At 43.4% G+C, this 24,477-nt stretch overlaps 2 protein-coding genes across 2 annotated transcripts in view; one reads left to right on the top strand and one right to left on the bottom strand.

Moving 5' to 3' along the window:
- Window positions 1-206: 206 nt before the first annotated feature.
- Window positions 207-2,500, bottom strand: LOC143004042 (sterile alpha motif domain-containing protein 12-like). The gene is made up of 5 exons (XM_076154878.1): window positions 2,460-2,500; window positions 2,147-2,197; window positions 1,191-1,339; window positions 951-1,088; window positions 207-825 (listed from the first exon to the last, which is right to left on the bottom strand). The coding sequence occupies exons 3-5, from the start codon at window positions 1,309-1,311 to the stop codon at window positions 806-808; spliced, it is 279 nt and encodes a 92-aa protein (XP_076010993.1). The 5' UTR covers window positions 1,312-1,339; window positions 2,147-2,197; window positions 2,460-2,500; the 3' UTR covers window positions 207-805.
- A 606-nt stretch (window positions 2,501-3,106) lies between these two features.
- scara5 (scavenger receptor class A, member 5 (putative)) overlaps window positions 3,107-24,477 on the top strand; it is a 52,618-nt gene continuing 31,247 nt past the window's right edge. Inside the window, exons 1-3 of the mRNA XM_076154871.1 lie at window positions 3,107-3,269; window positions 7,244-7,361; window positions 11,011-11,139. Of these exons, the coding sequence (XP_076010986.1) occupies window positions 7,250-7,361; window positions 11,011-11,139 (241 nt within the window). The 5' untranslated portion in view covers window positions 3,107-3,269; window positions 7,244-7,249. The remainder of the gene's footprint in view (window positions 3,270-7,243; window positions 7,362-11,010; window positions 11,140-24,477) is intronic.

Below are 24,477 nucleotides of genomic sequence, written 5' to 3'. Positions count from 1 at the left end.
CGCAATTCATCAAAGGCCGCACTTGTCATTTTTGGAGGCAGCTCTCACACGTTACGACGTATTGATTCACTGTGCGGCCGTGCTTTTTTAATGCTGTTTTAATTTTTATTTAGCTTGACCTGAGCCGTTTTCGGGATTTTCCTACTCTGAAGATTACAGCTGTGGAGGAAAACAGTGGATGTGTAGCTGTCATTTTAATGCTTCAAATCATAGCTGATAGTTATACCAAAACCGAACCTGATTTCTCTGGCCGACAACTGACACACACACACACACACACAGACCACTAAGCAGGGCTGTTTTGCCAAAGAAGCACTTTAAATTCATCTGAAAGCAGCAGAGCAGTGACATTGAAATATTTAGAGACAACCACAACCTGTAGAGTATTGGCCATCACAGTAGTGCCATTATACAACGCTTAAGTACAAGAATGTTTCTGAAAGTGTCAGGACCATTTGTCTTGAATTTCTCGACCTAAGTAACACTCTGAAGGTGTGATTCTCTGGAACAGTTGTTCTTAGTGGTACTGTAAGAATTCCCCGGTGTTATGATGGCAAATTATTCACATATAAAATAGGTTTCAGTAGGAAATGTTGCATTTAAGTTTGTTATTCTGTTTCAATTAAGCAGCCTCCCATGTGTTCAAGATGTACTTTTGTTCTATGTGGGTGTTTTGAGCTCAGTTTGGGTAAAGCACACAAGCGGCCATCAGAAAAAGAAAAACCATCTCATCCATCTGCACAGGTCAGATTTCTTTTTCTCTTTGCACCTCATCGCTTCTTTCATCATTTCCACCACTCCCACCTCATTCTGAAGAAAAACATTCTAGAGAGGAAGAAAACAGAAACATATCACGATAGCAGCATGTCTGTATTATTGTATCATTTAAGGTGGATTTGACATTTTCAGAAAATGGACGTATGCAGCAAAGACGCCCCTGCTCGTCTCACCAGAGTAAATGTTGTTGAGGTCCTCCAGTTCCTCTTGAACTCTGAGGAGGAGGATGTCCTGCAAGATTTCCTGCTGCTCCTCAGCCTCCAGCCCGAGACGCTCCAGATGATAGTCCTTCATCCTGAGCAAGGCTCGACCTAAGGAGAGGTGTGCATGTGTGAGAGTGTTCGACCAAAACCAAGTTAAAAGTTGCTGCTTTAATTCTGTGTTAATATCATCAACTAACAGATCAGTTGTACCTGATATAGCGTGTTTGATGAAGGCTATATGGATTGTGTCCATCTGAGCCGGGTACTGCTCCTGGATCCAGTTTAACACTTCTTCAACCGACCACGATGACACGCGCTTGGACAGGCCCATCACCCCGCAACACACTGTAAGATAAGAACTAAAGAAATAAGGAAAAATTTGACAAACTAACATGCTGCATTCTGACATATTGGGTCAGAGTAATGACTGACTTGACTATCGAAAGCGAGGCAATACAACTTTATTTGTCCCTCATTCTCGTTGTTATTTCAACAAAAAAGTTTTGTTCTTTTAAAACAAAAACTTGATTAGATTCCTCCCGTTTGTCTGCTTTCCTCAGAGCCGTATCCTCTTGGGTTGCGCTGCCACAGGGAGAAAACTGCTAATCTGTTGATGTGACCTTTTCCGCAGGACAGTCTAGATATTGGGTTATAAATATAGGAATGTAATTTCCTGTGTTAATTAAGACGGGCATGTGATTGGCTGAGGCGGTAAGGAGGTCCCAGCAGAGTAATTGACACACACAAAGCAGGGACCTTTACACCCCAGGCAAAGAGATGAGGAAAGTTCCCTTTAGATTTGGGGTGAATGCCTTAAGATAGTGTTTATTAACCTGATGAGGTCTTTTTCTTCCCTTAACCAGTAGACTCCTGTTTCTGGGTCATACCATCTGTACCTGTAGACAGCGGTTCTGAAAATGTGAATCCAGTTAAATGGGTCTCTCTTTATAATACCTGGTGATTTGTTTATGTCAGACAAAATGGACATTATCAACCGTAACTGTGAGCATATGCTAGATTCGATACCAAAAACAATTTCATTTTGATATGACCTTAACTTTCTTTCCAAGCCAGTCACATTGCGCAATGTTGTGTTCCGGGCTTAAATGTAAATGTTGACATTCTGTGCGAAGACCAGTAATATATACAGATAGGCTGTTACTGACCTCAGGCTGTGACTTTGAAATGATCTTTGGTATGTTACAGCGTGTGTGTACCTGCGAAAATATGTTAAGTGAAGTTTAACTGTTTAACTGAATCTAAAAGTAATTACGCGTATTTTTCTCTACATCTCAACAGTCCGCCCCGAGGCGAACAACGATGAAAACAGCCTGAAATTATTAATTTATAAATAAACAGAACATCACACTCTCCCTGGCTGACATAAGAGTCCGTAGTTTCGTGAAAAGTTGCATTAACTTCGGGTTGTAGTAAGTTAAGTATTAAAAGAACAAACGGCGACTCCTCTCTTGTTTTTACCTGTACGGTTTTTTGGTACGTCCCTCTTCCCGACACCGATCGACAGGCAGGCGCGCGCCCGACACACCCTCCTTCAGCGCTCCCGCCGCACAGCGACTCACGACGCCTTCAGGTACTATCAGAAATTTGGAATTGGAATTGCACATCAACGACATGGATGGGATTCCTGAAATTGTGTTTATCAGCAATTCCTGGAAAAGTGATGTAACAACATTTCGACAATGAATTAAATGAAGGGAAACCCTAACAATCTTAAAATACATGTTATCTTTGTTTCATGATGAATCAACTGCCTAGCTTTTCAAAACCTGATTGATAACGCAAGACACTTGAAATTGCTTCAAAGTTTAATTTGTACACAAGTTAGATTACGCACTGGTATTTTATGAGTATTGATTTGGGGATGAGTTCCTGAAGGCACCAATCTTGTACATTACCTTATCAAACCATTAGTAAGTACCGTTTACAGCCAACAGAGGGCGCAGGTGTACTTTGCAACAGGTTGGGGGAATGGTTCTTTACTTCACAACGTAACAGGACGACAGGCAGAGAAACTTCAGCTGGAGTTTAGTTATGGTCACATGGTGTTTTGGGTATAATAGTCCAAATGTCTGAGCTTGTTCTCCACTACAGAGCTGAGTGCCTCTGCCTGTGCAGCACTGAAAGCCTGTGCATGGTGCATTTTACCCTGCAGACTCTGAACAATCAGACAGCTGATGGACTGAACAAAAGGAATTTGGACGCAGGTTTTTGGGAGAAACTATGAGAAACTTGGAGCTGTGATTTAATTTGTATTTGACAGCTGACAAGGTGAGGGATGAGAAGCTCTTTTACTGCTCGTTGCATCTTGTTGTAATGAAGCGAATGTGCATGTTGTCAAGCATTGTATTTAGGCCTCCAAAGTGTGGCTCACCTGTCATGTGACTCCAGTCCTGATTTGAAAAAAGTTTGTAAATTTTGGTGATACATAATAGACTTTTATGCAGTCTGACTTTAAATTACACAAGTGTTTAAAGTGAGTGATGTGTGTTAACAATTATCATTTGTTCTGCGTCTGCAAGCCTTCTTAATACCAATTTGACCTGTGGTTTATGGTGCTACTTTATTGCAATTAGGCAAGCCATTAAACATCTCAGCTCTCGTAACGCAGACTAACTACCATGCCACAAAGGTGAGGAAATGCCCTGTCAACGTAATTTGGCTGAGAAAAAACAGTTGCTTTATGTTTCAGCAGCCATGGGTGAAGTACTTCCGCATTTAATTAACTGAGAAATGGGTTAATGTGGCATACGGATGAGTAAGCAATGGAGTGGGATGCCTGCCTATACATAGTATAGTTAGAGACTAAAGAGGATGCCTTCAAGTTCTACAAGTTACCCCCCTGCCGTGAAAAGCTGAATAGTAATATTGACAGTTTGACTCTGTAAAGATTGAAGCAATTAAGTGGAGCAAACTTTTGACAATTACACTGATAGATAAGACACAAACGCTCTGGATGCAGAGAAGGCGGGAGACCACACGCACTAAAACGACCCCTTGACCTCACAGACAATCGGGAGCTCAGCTGGCAGCAAATCTCGTGACTGGACGATGACAAGAGGGTTGTTTCCTCTTTTTCTGAATGAATTTGCAGCTCTCCATTTCGGAAGGACTGGTTGCTGGTGGCGTTCAGTTTAGGCGGGTCAGGTCGGGAGGTTGCAGGGTGATGAGGATAAGAGGAAGGCCGTTGCACCTTCTGGCAGAAGTGGTCCTTCAACATGCTGGTGGCTTTTCAGATGCAGTGATTACGATTACGCAAGTTCAGTAAACCTAAACTCTCCAGCGCTAATCAGTCTGCATGCCAAGGTTTGAGAGCGTGCAGGAGAGATCTGAGAGCGCTCAACAGTTTGAGAGATTTGATTGAGCAGCAGGACTTTCTTTGATCATTATCTTCAAAGATTCAATCACATATGGAGGGTTTTTTTGATGGTTAAAGGATGTTTCGGTGTGTAGGTGAGATCTTCTGCTGTGTGCACTTTTTCTTGGTTGTGTTTCTGGGTATGAATCTACGATTAGGAGGGAGAAGTTCTCATTCCAGCATTATCACAGGAGTCAGACCACACATTATCCGATGATAAACCGATGTTGGAAGAGGTAAAGAGATTATTCAGATTCGTTCAGCGATTCCCTCCCGGTGCATAGAGCAAGCGAGCTGAAGAAACAAATCAGTGACTGAGGATATTACAACGAAATCAAACCTCCAGTGGATGGGGTTGAGTTATCTCATGTTGGTTTGACACTGATGGTTATGAGAGTTGTTTTGGAGCTGGCACGCAGTGTTTGATAGCATTCAGCTGGTCATAAGTCATCTGAGCTTTGTGGTGCTGCCCACTTAAAGCAGCAGTCTGTAAGATTGTGGTGAGGGCGGAATCTCTGAAAATTTGATCGACTCCCTCCTCCTCCTCCCTCCTTCCTCCCTGCTGCGTCCCACTCCTGCCACCACAACTCCTCCCACTATGAGAGGCATGATTGACATAGAGGTTGTGATGGCCCCTTGTGGTGATGGTATTTTTGCTCTGCTCAAATCAGATGCCATCAGTAGGAGACGATGAAGAACCAGAGACAGAGCAACCAGTTAATACAAGATTTATACATCCTCTTCAGATCCCGTGCCGCGCCCCCCCCCCTGCAGTAGCCCCCCACTTTGGGAACCACTGATTTAGTTGGTGTGTCTTTTATTTCACCCATCACCTTTAAGTCCTGGTCCTTTTTTTCTGTCTGAGATATGATGAGATTAAGATAAGGAGAGCAGACAGTAGTCATCTTTGGTTTGCATTGAGTCTCCATCTCTTTCCCACCATCCTTCCATCCAGAGACCAGCTGTGTGTGTGTGTGTATAGACCCACACAGACGCAGTCACACACACACACTTGTAATGTGGCGTGTGTGGAGGGTTTGGTGGATCTCCTAGCAGCCCTGATGTTTCCTGCCTAGTTTCAGTCTAAATGTCAACGTGACCCCTTCATCCCTGTCGTAATGAGAAAGTCCAGACTGAGCACTTTTTAACGACTTTCTCAAACACCGCCACTGGGGCTTCTGGGAGTTTCACACCCGCTGACTCCTGACTGCAGCAAATTTGATTTTCATCCCCCTGCAACATCATTATCTGACAGCACCTTCTTTTTTTTCGGTTATCTTGACTCTTATCTGTTTGTTCTGTGCTCACTTTAACTCTACTCACTCAAGTGCTTTGTTTAGTTGACATCATGCAAAGCGTGGGAAACCCCAAACCGAACTCAAGGCGTAAACGTGCTTGAGTCAAAGTACATAATCAAAGTCAATTGACAAACCAAACCCCCTAAAAACAGTTGTAATGTCTTGAGGAATCAAATTTGCATCGTCCAAGATCCAAACTGTGATTAGTTAAAATGTGGGTGAGTTTAAGTTTCAGCTTGTGTGCCAGATTCTATGCAAACAGAAACTCAACAATGGCTGCCCCTGCATTCTTTGGAGACATTGTCAACACAACAGTGCATTTAGCAGAGAATTCATTTTGTGCTTAAAATGATGAGTGGCTTTTCCTTTTTAGACACATTTGTCTCCCAAATACATGTTGCGTTAGATTTATGTGCCGATTTGGCTCCTGGATGCGGTGGAATCTGGCCAAAACCTGTAGCTGTCAAATCGCTCTCCACTCCCCGAACTCCACGTGTGCTTAAATTTACAATCATCTGAGATTCATTCATCACAGGTGCTTAAGATACCATTATGCTGTCAAAATTAGCTTACATAACGTAAAGTATTATTCTCAACTGCAAGGTCGCTGTGCATCAGATCTTACGGTGTGAAATATATAAATCCAAAAAGAACCTGGATTTAGCTTTTTACGCCTTTCCCCTTTTAGCTAGAAATCAGGACGCAGCCAACATATGAGCGCTCTCATGGCACCGCACTGCTCCATCCTCCTCTGTTGTCTGCTTATAGCCAACAGATACAAACTTTGATGGCGTTATATGAACCTATTTGAAAGCATATTTCTGCGTGGAGGCACACTTTCTTCCTTTGCCATATGATTTATCTCTCCACAAAGCTTAATTCATGCCCGGTAACAGCTCTGTGAGGAGTCCTGCTCAAAGGCAAACAGGCGGAATGGAAGCAGCGACACAATCCCCCTGCTCCGGCTCTTTTGGCTGAGGTTAAAGTATAATCATGTAACAACTCTACAGAGGGAGCCTCAAACCTCACAGCGTACGGGTTTCCTTTCCTTTTGTTTACCTTGGACTTCACATCTGTGTGTGTGTGTGTGTGTGTGTGTGTGCATGTGTTGGGCAGCTGAGTAGCAGAGTAAATTCACTGTGTGATAATGGCCGGTGAGCAAGGCAGTGTGTGTGTGTGTGTGTGTGTGTGTGTGTGTGTGTACGTACAGTGCTGCAGATTTTAAAACTGTAACCGCTCTCACAGCTGGATAAACTGGTTCACAGCGCTAGAGGGCAGCAGTGCAAACAGATACACACCCACACTCACACACACACACACACTTACACACACACACACACACTCACACACACATTCACGTCCTACTTTGTATGCGTTTCACTCATGCAGAATTCTATAATCGTAGCTATGGCTGGCTCATAAAACATTGTTTATAATGTTCAGAGTATCTGTATAACAATCAAAATAAGGTTTCAAAGATGGTTCATCTTCATGGTCGATTTGGTTTGTGTTGTGGCTGGAGGTCACGTCGTTCCTCCGTGAAAGATGGCAGCGTGTGTCTTCATCTGCGTCTTTCCTCTTCTTTCCAGGGGGAGATGGAGAACAAGGCCATGTATATGAGCACATACGAGGAGAGAGAGAGCAGCTCCATGTGTGAGGAGATTTACGGTGGAAGCAACCTGTCCAAACTCAACCTGTGTGATGAAGGTAACAAGCAGGTCCCAAGCCTGAAGACACAGAGCTGTACTGAGTGTGTACATGTCGGTGATAATGTGTGTGTGTCTGCCATGAATTAGCTGCATGACACACACACACACATACACACAGAAACACACACACACACACACAGATGTTTGGTCCTATACATTCCCGGACCTTCCTAGGCGAACACAGCGTGAACACTGTGTAAGTGATGACAGCATTGTGTGTGTGTGTGTGTGTGTGTGTGTGTGTGTGTGTGTGTGTGTGTGTGTGTGTGTGCTTGTGTGTGTACAGGTGCAGCCGAACGAATCCACAGTTGACCCTGTTGCATTCTCGGGTTTCGTCTCACGACAGTATGAGCTCGGTGGGAAAGACTTAGCGTGATATTACATGAAGGATTTGTTGACATATTCGTGGACAGCGGTTAGGACCGTCCTCGTCCAAGTTTACAAAGCCAAGACATTTTCACTCCTCGTTTAATTAGAAGAGATGTCTCTGACCTTGGATGGGTTTTCTCCCATTTGTTTTGGTGTATTAGAGCAATCCAAAGCAATAAGACTGTGACAATGTGATCCAACCATGACTCATGTGAGGCTCTGTGCTATATTTGTTATAGAGAAGCATTATTTTGATTGGAGATGACAATAAATTTGCATTGGAATGACTTGTCCCTCATGGTTGCCAATGACAACATCACTTTGGCTGTCACCGACTGAAAAATTGTTATTGTGTCGTCAGTGTGTGACGTTCAGAACATCACACAACTGTTTTCAGTCTATTTTGGTGCATCCACTTTCCCCCTCAACCGAGTTGAGTAGTATCAATTTCCAAACGTTTCCCAGAATGCCTTTCAAGAACGGCCAGAGAACTCACCTGCACCTTGTCTCGCTGGGATTGTCATGTCAAAGACTTTTTAACCCATCCAGATCATTCTCCCTGTAGATCCAATATCTGGCTCAGGCATTTCTTAAAGACCAAATGGGAATAAAAAGAAACACAACTTTGGTAGAAACAGGAAAGAGACAGAGTTTATGGGGAATGTGGTCTTAATTTAACGCGGTGTGAGAGGTTACCAACCCGCTGTGCTGTGCTCTCACTTGTTTACTGTCACTTTGCTGACACGACATCATTATAATCCATACAGCAGCTTTAAAGCACGTAATATCTGATCCGGGAAACGGACTGCGCTGCACTTTTATCTGCCAAATGGAGAGATGGCGTTTTTGAGTTTAGCTCATTCCGACCTATGCCAAGCGATGTGTGTGTTTTGACTTTGAGAGTTGAAGTAAAAGGAACGATGCCTTATCCGTGTAAATACGCTAATCCCACTAAAGACGGCCAAGTAAACAGACTCCGCCCATAATTGACTCGCCTTAGCTCCGCTCGAAGTAAACAGGATGTGTCCAAGTGGGTCCGATTTTAAACATGAGTGTTTTTTTCTTGTTCTATATAAAAATGACATCCAAGTTTGCTAATTCCTAACTTATCAGCCACTTAAATTCACCATCTCTGCGTCCAAACATCTCAGGGCGTGTTGATTCGATTTTCCCCCAGACAGTGACTCAGTCGGAACAATGTAAATAGCCATATTCATAAGTCTGTTTATTTTGTCCAGACTGTTTATAGTACCTTGATGCCTGAACACTGCAGGCGTTTTATTCTGCTTCACACGGTCTCGTCCATGAATACTGGCTTCCCTGCCTCTCTTGCGGCTGGTAATTGGGTTTTCCATACCTCCAGCATTACAGATACCTAAAGGAAAAGGCGTATAAAGCCAAAACTTCAAGCAAAGCATCAACAAAGCAGAGAAAAAGTGTTTATATTGCATCTTTCAGGCATTACTATACTCTGATTTGTCATGTATTGTGGTTTGAAACCCTCTACTTTCAGATTTCATATGTGATAATTTCTCCCCATAGTCTGACTACTGGTTTTATTTTCCAGTCAGTTTTCATGTGTGTGTATGTGTGTGTACCGTGCACAGTTGTTTAGGCTCTGGTGTGTTTTGAACTCCGGCTTGTGCTTAATTTAAGAAGCAGACTGGCTTGGAGAGCGACTTTCTATACATTCCATCCATGTGACACACACATCTGAGCCAGCTGTGTTTGTCTTGTGCCGTGTGTTCTTCATCATGGAGAGGGGAAGAAGGGGGAGGTGTGTGTGTGTGTGCTTGTGCAACAATCCACCTGAGGTACAGTGTTTAGTTCCAATTGAATCTGTGCTTTTGGAGGTCTGTGCTGTATTTATACTTAATAATCTCCCAAAATCCTCAATATGATATAATATTTCCTCATCATGAATTATGTCATTAACAACTGTGACATCATTCATGGGCCGTTCCACTCATGTCTCCCACTACTATTACCATAATTTGGTAATGCAGATAAGAATAAAAACATAAATCAAATTGAACGCACCCTTAACACATACCGGACACCTGAACAATGTTTCTGCCAAGTTTGGAGGAATGATGCTCATTAAATTGATGTACATATACACACACACACACACACACACACACACACACACACACACACACATTATATGTACGTAGAAGGAAACGAAAATGATTTGCCAGAAAACGTTGTTCGTGTTCATATCTGACTTTGTTTTCGCTTTTGTTACATAAAAGCTGCACTCTGTAATTTTTATTTCAGTAAGTTGGTTGTTGTTCTGTGTGTGTGTTTCGTTTGTATATGCTAAAATGATTTGCTCAGGCATGGAGGATGGGGAGCGAGAGCAGGAACATCCCACGCGTGGAGGCGATGTTTATGCGTCTCCATCTGCACTGCCAAGCGGATATACTCAGAGAGAACCTCACGTGGGCGTTCTCTTTTATCAGTGCAAGTCTTTACGTGTCCACCAGGAGGCAGTGTCACGTTAAACGTGATTCCGGTTTTCCACTAAAGCCTGTATTAAAATAAAAAAAGAGACATTCATTTCTTAGACAGAGTCAGGAATAATAACTGCACTTGAACGTTGTCGTAGCAATCACACGCTCCTATTGGACGATGACTTCCATTCCTCCACTGGCTGATTGATGAAGAACGTGACTCCAGAGAATCTCTCAACATCCTCTCGACCTGAAATTAATGTTCCCCAGCATCAACAGCCTAATCCCCCACACCCCCTCCTCTCCCAAACACACACACACACACACACACACACACACACACACACACACACAAACACAAACACAAACACATACACACACACACACACACACACACACACACACACAAACACACAGATATGATGCTCTTGCATGCATAAACAGTGCTGTGACAGTTTTATCAAGACTAATACTCAAACAGCTGTTTGACCCTGAGTGGAGTGTGAAGTGCTGACATGAGCTGTAGTAATCACTACTTAGTGTGTGTGTGTGTGTGTGTGTGTATGTGTGTGTGTGTGTGTGTGTCTGTGTGTGGGAGATCTATATCACAGAAGTAACTGTGCTGTAGATAATGTATTTCTCCTCTTTATTCAGCATACTTACTTCGCTTCTCCCTTTATTTGGATATCGATGAATGTTAAGTAATGATAATGCAACTTTGCCTTCTCTTCACTGCTAATCATGTCATTTCTTTTGCAAAGTGAATCAGCTGTATTTCTTCTTATTCCCGTCTGACCGATGCTGTTTTCCTGTCTCGGTCAGGATCTGTCAAGCGTCGCAGGAAGCAGGATCAGTGCTGCGGTCACCTGAACTCCCTCTCGGCCATCAAATACGCCATCGTCTCCCTCTACATCCTGGTTCTTCTCACCATATTCGGACTCTGTCTGGCAGGTACGGGCTGTGTGAGCTGGGTGTGGGCGTGTGTAAGAATGTTCCAGATGGCTGTGTGTCTTGGCCTTGTTTTGAATATGAAACTTTACCCATCTCCGTATGGAAAGTACACAAGATTAGGAAAGTAGGAAAGTAGGAAGTAGAAATTAGTGGTGCATCAATGTCGAAATGTCCAGAACATCCATGAAGAGCTGCTTTGGGAAACTAATCAATCATTCATTCCCAGAGGTCTATGCATCATTTATCCATTAATGTTGAAAATTAACGAAGTAATCTGAGGCACGCACAGACACACAAACACACACACACACACACACACGCACACACACACACAGACACACACACACTTACCATAACAAAAACCACTTAGGTAGTTTCAGGTAACACTCTAGGATGTGGCTTGAAACTTTACTCCCCTCTCACTCTGTGCATCTGTCACTTCTGATTTAGCAGAGCACACACACACACACTCTCACTCTCTCTCTCACACACTCAAACACACACACACACACACACTCAGACTGAATAATTTCAATCAAACCTCCTGTCATGGCCCAACCGATGAAGTCAAATCCACAGGAATTCTTGATTTTCCTGAGCTAAAACAGGAATTTGGCATCGTATTTGAAGGTTTTGTTACACAATTCTGTTTAAAGGTCTTGTCTGCTTTTTGAAACTTCAGTTCAGTTCAGGTGCGGGATTGACCTCTGAGCTTCCTGGCTGTATAACACACTGCTCTGTACATGTGCACCGCGTTTGAACCTCATTCACACGCAATAAAGTTGATTATGTCGCAGTGGTTTCGGGGAACGAGCGTGACCTTTTTGGATGTTTTTGTGCGGCGGGATGGGGTCACATAAAAGACAGAGAGCAGTTTAAGTGTGTGCTGCATGGGTATTACATTATACACACTCTACTTTGAACCATTATTAGTTCAGTTCAGTGCTAAACTTTAAAATGCACACTAATAGCAATTTCTGAGGCAATTTCTGAAATGAGTGGTTCCTGTTTTCCTTATGTTTGACCTTTATGGGACCGGTGAACAAATACACACAGATTGTCAAGGGCGTAGCTACAAATTCTCAGGCCTCCTCTCATCAGTGCGAAATCACGAAAGTATGTCGGTATCATAAGAGAAAGAGTGACGTTTGACTTCCAGATGCCTTCAACAAATGAACACAAAGCCACGACTACATCAACAACCAATCCTCCGACAGTGTTTGTGCCTGAACGCAGCATTAAGATTCCTCCAAACACCATTTTGCCAAAGCCAGTAGTGCAAATGAAGACATGAAGACATGATTACCTGCTGAACAAGCGGTCCTCTTCCTTTGTTGTGGTTAAGAAGCAAAGAGAGTATTGTATGTAATAACAGAAAGAGAGTAGACATTTGCTCACTTTAATCCCAATACAAAGGTGCAGAACAGCAGTCCTTTGGAACACCACAGTTCTCCAGTATTGGCTCAATAACGTGAATGAGTAATATGGAAATTTGGACGTGTGTGTGAGGGTTAAATGTTGCTATTTCATATCGCTCAGGCTGTGACAGTGCCGTAATAAATTCCAGCCTCTTCAGGGCGACACCGCTGCAGTTCCTCCCCTCCCCCGGATTGATTTGGGGAAAAACCCCTGGCCGGACGCCACAGCAGCAGCAGCAGCAGCCTCATTGCCAGTGTTTGCATATGTGCTGTATGTGGCCCAGTGTGTGAGAGGGGGCGTGTCATATTTTACAGTTATTACCCTCTACTAACAGCAGGTCTATTGATGTTGAACTTTTTTCGCTGTTTTTTTTGTCTTTGATATCATGAGCCGTGCCAAAGACGGGTTCAGGTCCAAGCTGGAACCTGAACCCTGCTGTGACCTCCTTGTAAATGTCAACTCGGTATTAAGGGAGAGAGACAAAAGGGGGCGAGAGACTGATAGAGACAGTCAGAGATGAAAGAAGTTGGGAGAACAAGTTGAGAGTGCAACTGAAGAATACTTGGACTCAACTTTAAGAGCTGACTGGCTTCAGACCAACGAGATCCTGAAGGAATCAACTGCTTCTTCTAATGCTAATTACATTTCAAGACCTCCTCTCCCTAAACCACCTACTTGTACCATAACGACACGGCTGATGCCATTAAATGGACGTTGTGTGTGTGTGTGTGTGTGTGTGTGTGTGTGTGTGTGTGTGTGTGTGTGTGTGTGTGTGTGTTTATTCCCACAGATGCACACAGATGTAGAGATATAGGGATTTAAGACTTTGGAGCAGCATCTTGTCATCGCAGAGGTATTTGATTATTCAGGGCTTTTAGATGAGGCTGTTTAAGAAAGCAATCAAACCAAGCTTTTCAGGTCGCCCCTCTTAACTTAAATGCTGGCAAAAAGCTAAGTTGCTCCAATGTAACTGCACAGGAGGCCCCCTTTGCTACACACATACACACACACACACAAACACACACACACACACAGAGACACACACATTCATGTGACAGGACTACGCACGCGCTCACGCTGGCCTGCCAGTTTTCCAGTGTAAGCACACTGACCCGCTTCAGTGTAATCCACATTTGCGTTTTCCCTTTTTTCAGCTCTCGCACTGACTTGGCTCGCTGCCAGCGTAGCGGCCCAGCCAGGGCTCTCCTCTACACTCACACACACACACACACACTCATATTCCATCGGCAGCAGGATCGCAGAGGCGCAGCTTTGCCAGCACACATCTGCATCCAGCGTTTGATCATGAATCTCCTTTTTTGGAGAGAAGAGAGGAGGTGCGAAGTGAAACAGAGACACATTTGGAGACAGAGATAGATAAGAGAGAGATCAAACTCCAGAGGATGAACAGAGGAGAGCCTCCTGACTCCATTTGTGATGTGGCTAAGAGCTGCCTTATCTGCCCATCTTTTCTGTGGCTTATCTGGGAGCAGACGTTGAGTTCTCGTTCAGCTCTGAGAGGCTCTGGAGGCAGGTCACCATTACAGTGATCCACGGTTCACCATTAAGGTCACAAGTTCATTTATATCCTTTCCGTGAAGCCCTTGAGCCAGAAACTGGACTCTTATCGTCTTCAGAAACTCCTGCTGCTGTGGAGATTTTCAGTCAGGAGGCCTGTGACAGCAAAAACATGTGTTGTTTTAGGATCAAACCTCCACAAGCCAACTTTACTCATTATGCTCCTTTAATGATATAAAGAGGTTGTTCAGATTTTGAAGACTTACCTAGAAAACACGTGGTGTGAGATCACTTTTTTTTTCCCCTGTGTGTGTAGGAGGATTTGATGGAGACGTTCAGTCGCCATGGTTGAGTCCAGATTTCTTTGGATAGGATTTAAGTGGAGGGACAGCAGATTGTGTGCGCAAACAATCAGAGCATGAAATCTTTCTTTCGTCATTGTTTATTCTTTAAAAGTTTCTACCTTAGCTGTAGACTGAAGACGTGAAGAAGTGATTTCACCAGTTACTAGGTTTAGTCTGGTAGAATTGGACTTGGGTGAGAGCCGTCTTGGCAGTCTTAGTTGGCCCAAAGGAGCCGTTTGGGCTGGATTCCTCTTTTTGGAAAATCACACATGAACACTGGTTCCAGGTTTGTTTTGAAGTCATTCGTTGAGTGTTAGCTCTCCTGTTCAGCCATCTGAATGTAATATGGAGTGGTTTTCCAGACGTTGTTTTGAAGTTCTTTCAGTTTTGTTTGGGTGTGTGTCCAAATAATGACTACAATCAGGAACATGTGCCAGTCCTGCAGTTGTTCAGTTTTGCTGGCTTAAGCTAACGTCTTCATGTTTTGATTTTCTCGCTTGCTTGAGTCTGCAACACATAATGTGGCATTGTCCAAGTCACTGTAACTCCTTTGGTGCCCTTGGAAAGACAATACTCAGACCTGATGTGGGACTTCTGATTGCAGATTTAACTCATGCTTGGCCTGCATGTGCGCTCCAAATTCACCCATGAAGTGATCCAAATCAGGACTAAGAAAAGAGCATTGGAAGTCACAAGTGTGGGTTCTTTATTCTTACTTGCCAGCATTGTTATTTTAACAGATCTGAACCGCGTCCCTCACCGCAGATCCTCTGGATGATCGTCCTGTCTCTGTTTCGGGCTTTTTTGCATTTCGACAAGGAACAGCGACAGACTTTCCTTGTATTACATCTGGAGACCATAGTCGGGATAGCAGATTCGAGTAAAACGTCTCGTAAACAAACCTATTACAGTCATACACTGAGTGACCCTTCACAGAGAGCCCGGGGTCATAACTGTCCAGTAAATCCACATTTATATGTTAGATTCAGGTTTAGTGTTCTGTTACCAACTATTTATTGAACTTTGAAGTGCACGCAGCATGCATGACCATAATCCCAGGGAGAGACGCTCGTAACCATGCAACAGTTGATTAATTGAATAATGACAGACGTCCTTTTTGAATCCCGAGGACGTACTTATAAAACCTTATGTTCATTAAAAGCTCCGTACTTCCTCATTTCATAGACCTTTCCATCCACCTGCCATTTATAGACCCACCACACTCAGTTCATTAAGTTAAGACAGCACCTGTGGTAGTCTACACTTACGATGGTGTACATCACATAGATCCGTTTACAGCCCCTTTACTGGCTTGTTTACCTGCCACTTTGGTTAACACGCCTCGGTGTAGCGTATAGGTGCATCTGAGTCATGTTTTCCAGGGGGAGCAAGCATGCAGCCCACACGTTTGGCATGGGGAGTTTTTCCTCAGACAGTAAATTACTGGAAAACATGATGGCGGGTTTGTAATTCTGCTTTAAAAGCCGTGAAATCTTCCGAAGAGAGTTTCTGTCCCTGGCTGATAGGTAACAGCCATGTACTGGGAAGCAGAAATAGGCAACAAACATGTTTTAATTGACGCGGTCCCTGGACCATAAAACAGCTTGATTTATTTGGGTGACCTTTTCCGTGTTTTGGTTTGTTCGATGCTTGTAAGCATTTGGAAAAGCAGACTCGCTTTTAATTTGGCTGTTTAGTGTTCTTGTTTTGGTATTTTAGGTTGTGCAGCATGTCATCTGCCACATGCTATAGAAACATTCAAGTCTCCCTCTGAGGAAAGATGTTTTAGTTGCACGTCGCCGCTCCGTTTAAAATGTAAGTAAGTGGAGCCAGAAATGATAGTTTTCTGAACACAGCTGAGCCAGCAGACCGAGTTGTGGAAAAGAAGGAGTTCTGTGTGTATATGAAGTTTGAAATGTTATTTACGTAACACTTTTGAAATTACAGGTCGGTGGGTATTGTCAGGCCCGATTCAGCTGCTAGTGAGCTCTGATGAGACAAAAAAGATATGCCCGTTCTCACTCAGCGTGCACTGTGGCGCTGCAACACGTGAGAGTAGAAGTGGATCAGTTACATTCTTGTTAAGCTTTACATTAAACTGCATTAAACATTAAGTATTTCCTTTTTTATATAAGAAGTAATCAGGTGTGTGTGTGTGTAAGACGAAGTACTCTGTTCTCTACCCTTCTCTTTTTTTTTTAAACCTGTATCTCCTATGGAGTTAATGCTTTTTTCTTAACCAAAATCAAAAGTTGTGTTTTTGCTGAATGCCGTCTCTTATCGACACAGGACCCTGACATACCAGACCTTTAGAAAAATAATGAGTCCCCTGCAGGATTTAAGCTTTCTTGACCTCCTGTGGGGTTATTTAGGTAAGCACGCGCTCTCTCACACCGTGATACGAGATAAAACCAGACACCAATCTACACCATATGTATCCGGCCATGTTCGTCCATAGAGAAACCGTGAGAGGGTAAATCTGACACGGAGGCGGGCCACCATGGACTGCTTTAAAGAGGAACTTTAAAGGTTTTCCACCACACCCTTATGAAAACAATAAGCATTCTGGACGCCCGGGATGAAGCGGTTTCTAAACCTGGCGTGTTTGAGTTTGACACGGATAAGAAATTCTTCAAAACATATTGCCTGGTGACACAGGAAGAAATAACCCACCGCCCACAGCGTGACACACATGCGCTTCACACATATGCAAAGAGTTACACAGATGTAGGCAAACACATTCGACACACATGTACACACACACAAGCCCACAGACAGTTATGTGGATGCATTTGCAAATATTTTATGATTGCAATCAGTCACATTCCTAGAAGTACACATATATGTACACAAACATATATGCCTACACAAGAACGGTCACACACAGTCGCACAGACGGCAGAGAACATCCCCAATACATTTAAACATCACAAACTTTGAGGGACATGCAAACCTACAACGAAACACGGCAACAAACAAGAAGCCTAACATCACACACACACACACACACACACACACACACACGCACACCGACCACACACACACACACACACACACAAACACACACACACACACACACGCACATGCACGTGGTAATAAACACTCAGACATGCATGTCACATGTATACAAAGTCCCAGAGCCCCTAAATTGACTCTGAGAACATAAAGAGACTCTAATGAGTTTCTGTGCATCGGTCAGGATTGTTTCTGATGAAAAGACTTTGGAGAAGGTCCAGTGCTTCTAAGTAGGAGTCTAAAATAAAGGGGCACACACACATGTAGAGAGAGAGAAAGAGAGGGAGAGAGAGCAAGAGAGAGAGTTTCAACAGTCAAAAGGCAAATTCATTCAGGCAGTCAAAGGTCATTAACATGCCAAGCCTAATTAGTACAGACCCCTCTCAGTGTGTGTGTGTGTGTGTGTGTGTGTGTGTGTGTGTGCGTGCGTGTGTGTGTGTGTGTGTGTGTGTGTGTGTGTGTGGTTTTGCTGTGAAAGAAATAAACAGTGGCAGAAGTTTGCGTTGGCCTTATTTAGTGATTTAGCATGTACATATGTGTGTATACTGTTTGTTCACTTTGCTTCAATGAAGCTGATGAAACTACAACCATAACTGTATTTCCATTTAAGATGTAGGTTGGCTGTAGTTAGATGATCGAACAAGTCTCAGGTCGATCAAAACTTCCTTTTACACGTGAATATTGCACCTTTATGTCCTTAGATGACACCCGTGCTTTAAAAAACGAGGCCCTAAAAGAATTTCCCTCCTTCGTTCGTGCTTTTTTGACAAAAAACATAATTTAATTGGGTCAAATAAAGTGGGAGACTTGCGTGTGTGTGTGTCTCCGTTCAAAACAAATAAAAACTGCAGGTTTCACTGTTGCAGCTCTCTGCAAACAGCTACAGTGGTTGTGAGTGTAAATCTGCAGGAGAGAGGAGGAGTTAAAGCTCCAGGGGTTGCAAGAGCTCGATAACAGGCATCCAAATTAGTCCTCTAAACGTCTCCTTTCTGTTTTTACAAGCAGACTAATTAAGCAACAACAGATTCCAAAGACTTAAGGGAGGTCTTGCGCACGTGTCCAGCGTGCAAGGAGTAGTAGGGATTGATATCAACGCTGCATGCTCGCAAGTTTCATCGTTTCAACTCCTATTTTTGGCTGCGGAGACGTTTTTCCACATCTGATATAACTCCATCATCTGAGGTCAAACAGTTTCCATCTGACTTTTTTTTTTTTTTTTGTACGCTTTAGAGATGAGGGGAAGGACTGTGAGGGTCACATCAGGTGAGTGTGGTGGGTGCTGACCTAAAGCTGCAAGCGTGATGAGCGGACAGCAAGTTGATAATCTAACTTTGTACAACTCAAACGAATGCCGCCCTGCAACAAAAGCAACAAAATACAACAATAAAGAGTAAATATTACACCCCTCTGGCACTCACAAGTCACTCGTGCTTTTACTGGAGGACTGAAACTGAAATTCTGCATCATGTCACAGGAAAATTCTTGCCAGGTTCCACTCTAACCCCGGCTTTTGGCTGAAAACACCAGAGTCTCGTCAAACTCTGCCCGGCCAATTTCCTGTCGCCATCTTGCGCAATTAACCTTCCCCCGTTAGGTGAGAGGATGCCATTTCAGGGCTGAAATGGTTTATGAAATTACACACGTGTTGCTGCTTTGTTATCTACTCGTTTAAGTTAAATGTGCTTTTATGGCTGCTATAAACCGGTTGCTGTTATGTCATAAAACTTTGTAACTTTGGCTGGACATGCTCAGCCCAGTGTAAAATGTGAGTATGTCAGGGAAGAAGTACTGCTGCTACATGCCACTACAGAGCAGTTTGTAGTAGGTGTAGAATGAGGTAACATGTCCAGGTGAGGTGTGACGATAATTGAATGCTCAGTGACCTCTGTTGCTTTTGTGTTTCAAAAATGACAGCAAGGAATCTTAGCTTGGACTTAAACTCCTTCGCTGGGGCCTTCTGTCGTATTTTTTGGCTTTGGTTTCATGCATGCTGAGAAAAATCAACCCAACCAGCACAATTCTGCTGCTTGGACGGACCCAGTTGGGCCGTACAGACAAAATGGACAAAGTATGTTGTCTCTTAAGTCATCCCCTGTTTAATGAATTTATCCTCCCTATGGCTCAAAGGTTCCCAGTCCAGGCCTGCAAGGAAAATAAACAATCGCTGCTACACAGAGTACATTCCTTCACTGCAGCTGGACAGTTGGAGCTATTTGTGTTGCCTGTTGAGTGCTGTGGTTTGTGTATTGTACTATCTGATATCTGGGTTAGATTGTTTTATTGTGGTAATTGGCTGTGGTTCATTGCAAAGCTGTTTCCTCAAAGCAGTTTCAGATTGTGTTCGCGATAGATGAAGAATCATTGCTGCCGCTGTGATGTTTCCTTCCAGAATTAATTAGATGAAACGCTATTGATGTGGTTTGCATCCACAAGATCAAATGAGTCTAAATCTAGTTATTACTGCAAATATTTGTCCTAGAATGTACAAGTGTGAGTACCAGAATGCACTCATCTGACATGGGGAAGTACCTGTAATTTACATTTGTGACATTTCTGAGTTATTTTCTCCTGTAGTTTTTGGCTGAAGCACATTTTGAATTACTTGAATCAAGAGCAGGGATCCTGAACATTTCCTCTTTAATCCAGTTTGTGCTAGTAGAGCTTTATCCCAGATATGAAGGTAGCCTGTTGCAAATCAAAGACTGGAAATTAGCTAATCGCAGCCTTTTGATGCCATGTCAAAGAAAGCAGGTTGTTCCTTCTCCGATTCAAAGATCCTGTAATTTCATTCTTATTCTCCCTGGAAGACTCCCAGGTCTGCAATTCACAAAAAAAGACTCTTTCTTCTGTTGTTCCTTCCCTCCTTCCCGGCCCTGGCAGTCCCTCAAAGGTCGAGTAGGATGCTGGTCGGTATTTGTGTGAATGTGTCTCAACTCTTGTCTCTCTCTTTCAATTCCTCACACACAAATGCAAAACACTGGCTGGGCAGATGTGTTCTGGATATCTGACTTTGTGTTGTTAGAAGGAGGCTAAAGAAATGGTCGCCATCACAACGTGAGACCTGGCAGGTGTCCATTACAAACACACACATGTGTTACAGACACATATGGCAAATTGGCTTGTGTTAACAGAACACCAGTTGTTTTTGTTATTGCTCTCATCTGCCTCCTAATTCAGGTCACTGTTCCAATTGTTCTCAGTCACTTTACTCACAGGAGTCTCGTTGTTTTCTTTGGTTCTCAGGCAGCACTTGACTGCTACTCTCATAGAAACATGTGCTTTAAGCCTCAGTGAGAGCAGCATAATCCTGTCAGATGCTGCCCTGTTCACCCTGCTCATAAAGCCAGATGAATCATATTTAAAGGGGACATGTTGTACAGGCTTCCATGTTCCAATTTGAGGGGTCTATTTTGGAATATTAACTAAAAACATCTGCTTCTACTATGCCTTGACCCAGCTCCATAGTGCACACAGAGTGAAAACACGAGCTGTTATAAGTGCCGTCTCTTTTGGAAAAGTCAGCTCTGTTTTGATTGGCCAGCTGCATCAGTCCTGAGCTGGAAACTTCTACTGACTGTCAAACATAGATGCTGACCAAACACTCACTTAGGAGCCTCTTAGGTCATGGGTGTGTCTTGCATGTAGGTGAGTGGATACATGAATGAATATGTAAGTGAAGTAAAGGTCTAATCAGAAACACGTTCAGCTTTAGTGGACGCTTGAGCCAACAAGATGTTCTGGATAACATCATGCCGACACCAATCTTAATGTCACTAGCAGGCGCGTTCCCTTCAGATGAATGACTGTGTGTGTGGAGGTGGGAAGGTCGACTTCAGAGGAGAAGGCTGATAGAGAGAGGCTTTGTAGTTGCAAATGTATCTGCCTTGTCTGTCCCCTTCATGGTCCCGAGGATGAAAGGGTTGTCTCTCCCCACTTACCCTGTGGGTCCATGTAGGGTCACAGGGGGGCTGGAGCTCGTCCAAGTGTCCTTTGGCACCTTGGACGGATCACCAGGCGGTTACAGGACACAGAGACAGAAACTCATTCACACTCGCATGCACTCCTACGGGTCATTGAGTGTTTCTAAATCACCTAACCTGCTTGTTTTTGGATTATGGGTGGACACACACATTGCAGCCAGTGGAGACCCTTGATGCTAAGCAGGATTCAAACATGGGACCTTCTGCATTTATCATTTCACATATGAAAACGATTATTTCAAGGTCTGCAGAGTAGATATTAGTCCTTTCCATTCTGCCATCCTGTTGTACTGAGCTCATTCTGCTCAGGTGGAATTGGACGTTCATTATTCTTTTTTCCTGAGCATGTAAATAGCTAAAATGAACCAGAAGCACATGTTTTATCGTCCAGCACAGGACTTGATGATGAATGAGTAGATGGACATATAGATGGACAGCAACAACCAACGTTTACCCTGGAAGCGTTTGCCATAGCTGGGAACATTACACACACACAGACACACACACACCTACTTCCTTTTAAGTAACTTTATTAAAACGGCAGTGAGAGAGCTAAACAGGCAGATTAGTAACCATGGGTGCAGGGCCAGAAGGCAAAGCACTGCAGGACATTTGACTCTAGCAGGACACAGGGAGGAATGATGGAGCGCTTTTAATTTACCGGGCCGAAGATTGAAAGTAAGAACATTTTGCCTAAACCAGCAATTCACACAGCAGTCGTCTCCCTCTGGAGGAAGAACAAGCAAGACTGCGTATTAACGAAACATGTCAGTATAGAGCAGAGTGATGATGGAACAATTTAATTTGATTAGACTGGACGAGATGACGCTTTAATGTCCACATCAGGATATTGAGTTATAGCGGTGGCAAATAATAGGATACAGCAAAGAAAACAGGAGAAGTCTGAAGCTTATGGCAGTTATAAAACATGAAAAGATACCTTATATACGACAGAAAAATGAATCTATAATTATAAAAGGTGCTGTGTCTTTGAATGTGGAGAGGTTGTCTCAGGACACTGCTGCCTAAAGCTAAATTTATTGACTCTGTAATGGGTACAGCTCTCACACACACACACACACACACTCACTCACAGCGGCAGATAGAGAGATAGATGAAGGCACCGTGGTGTTTTTGGCCGGGACCACACAGGAATGTGGCTGTGATAGACCTCCTTCTGTCTCCTCTCACTGAGTTGACCATGACACTGTCCAGCCAGCCTGTCTGTCCCCAGCGTGTCAAATTCCAAACCACGACGCTGCCACGGTCACGTCTGACAATTTGTATCCACTTTTTTCATCCGTCTGTCTCGCGTCTGTCTGACAGATGTGAGACGCTTGTGTTTTATGTGCGTTAGTGCTTTTTTTTAGGCTTTAGCTCTATTTTTGGTCCAAGCTTGATGACACGCATGATGGCAGCACAACTCCTGAAGACATGCTGTGAAAAACGAAATAAATTGTGAACTGGTACAAGAGAGACAGTGTTCACAGTGTCTTTTAGCAGATATTACACACACTTTTCCATGTTATGGCAAGCAATGGTCATTTCACAAAAGAGGATGGGGCAAACACTCGCTGTAGCTTTAGGAAGAAAGACTCAATTTACACAAAAAAATGCTCAAGACCCTCAAAACACCTACACACTGCATTTTCTGTTCAACAATTAGGCAAGTCTGAGTAAAGTAAACGCACATTTCAATGAATTTTCAACCGTACTAGCAGTCATAGTAACAGCTGAACGTCAAGAGAGGCAAAGCGGTATTCTTGTTGAGGTCTTGATAGTGAACCAGTGATGGAGGATCTATTCAGATTACACGCTGAGGCCCAGCTGGTGTGCTGGCTTGTTAAATGGGCCAAGTCTTAAATCGGAGGATTTAGTACATGGATGGATAAAGTATTCCACTAAACAGACCTCCAGTGGAGAATGAAATACCAGGGAACCGAGAAGGTGAAGGCACGGCGAATCTGTGAGTCTCACACCGACATCACTCTGGCTGTTCATTGGTGTTTCTGTGTCTACGAAAGAGCAGAAGGGAAAGGAAGAAGACAAGAGAAGAAATTCCCACGTGGCAGCACAGAGCTACAAGAGCTTAGGAAATAATTTGACAGGTGTACGTCTCAACCTTAAATCGTTCTTTCATCCGCTCCTCCCAAAGCCACAAAACACTCACCTTCAAAACGTTCCCCTCCTCTTTCCAGCTATAACTCAACACTATGACGACTGCTGACTGAAAGAGAATCATCGTGGCTAGTTCGTTTTGGCAATTTCCTACTTCTGTTTCATCTGATTTATTTATTAAACTTGGTTGCTTGGCTGTGTCGGGGGGGTTTGACTCAGTAGAAGAAGTTACATTTTGATTATTATTATAGTTATATTGCCAGAAGGGGCCTTTTTCAATTTCTTTTAATAATCAATTTAACGACACCAATCTGAAGGGGAATAGCCCATCAGAGCTCTCGATAAAGATCTGGATTAGGTGCACATCAGTGGAGTTGCTGAACAGTGCCAATGGATTCATACAACTTGTGGAGGTTTGCACTCTTAAAACCATCTTGTGTACAGAGGGAACATTTTCTGTTAGGGGTTTTAGCATGAGTGGAAATGTTTCTCATATCTCCTTTCGGTTTACCCGGACGTGACCTCTTGTGGTTAGTCTGATTGAGCGTCTTTGTATACCTTAAATTCAGTAAACGAACAGGCCGGCATGTTAACAGACCTCATTACCTTATTACAGAACTTTATCATTCCTTTTTTTGTGGTGTAACCAGAATCAACAAAGTGAGACTGGAGCTGGAAAAATGAGTTAAATCTGTCCTGGCAACAAGATATGATTATACGTTTTTATGGCTTAACCCTAATAACACTGGGTCGTAGTGAAATAGTGAGAAGCCACAGCTCCCACACGGCCTGCGGTTCCCAAATATAAATGTAACGCAGCACCTCAAATGAGAAAAACCACACTGTGGCTCGTCTGACAAATTTCAGAACATTTGCAAAGCGTTCTTGGATTATGTGAACACGCTGCTCTGTGCCTCTGCTGCATGTTTCTCTGACTTCAAGTT

Source organism: Genypterus blacodes, unplaced genomic scaffold (assembly GCF_046128005.1).
Source record: "Genypterus blacodes isolate CSIRO-AG114 ecotype Tasmania unplaced genomic scaffold, CSIRO-AGI_Gbla_v1 ptg000064l_1, whole genome shotgun sequence".
NCBI lineage: Eukaryota > Metazoa > Chordata > Actinopteri > Ophidiiformes > Ophidiidae > Genypterus > Genypterus blacodes.
The sequence above is the reverse complement of the archived record's forward strand: the minus strand, read 5'-3'. Positions and strand labels throughout refer to the sequence as shown.

Excerpts from the sequence above, each read along its gene's own strand:
- LOC143004042 (XM_076154878.1), bottom strand. The coding sequence starts at position 1,311 with ATGGGCCTGTCCAAGCGCGTGTCATCGTGGTCGGTTGAAGAAGTGTTA. Across the intron at positions 1,089-1,190 it reads CATCAAACACGCTATATCAG|GTCGAGCCTTGCTCAGGATG; the intron begins GTACAACTGATC and ends ACCTCTCCTTAG. Across the intron at positions 826-950 it reads CCTCAACAACATTTACTCTG|AATGTTTTTCTTCAGAATGA; the intron begins GTGAGACGAGCA and ends CTTCCTCTCTAG.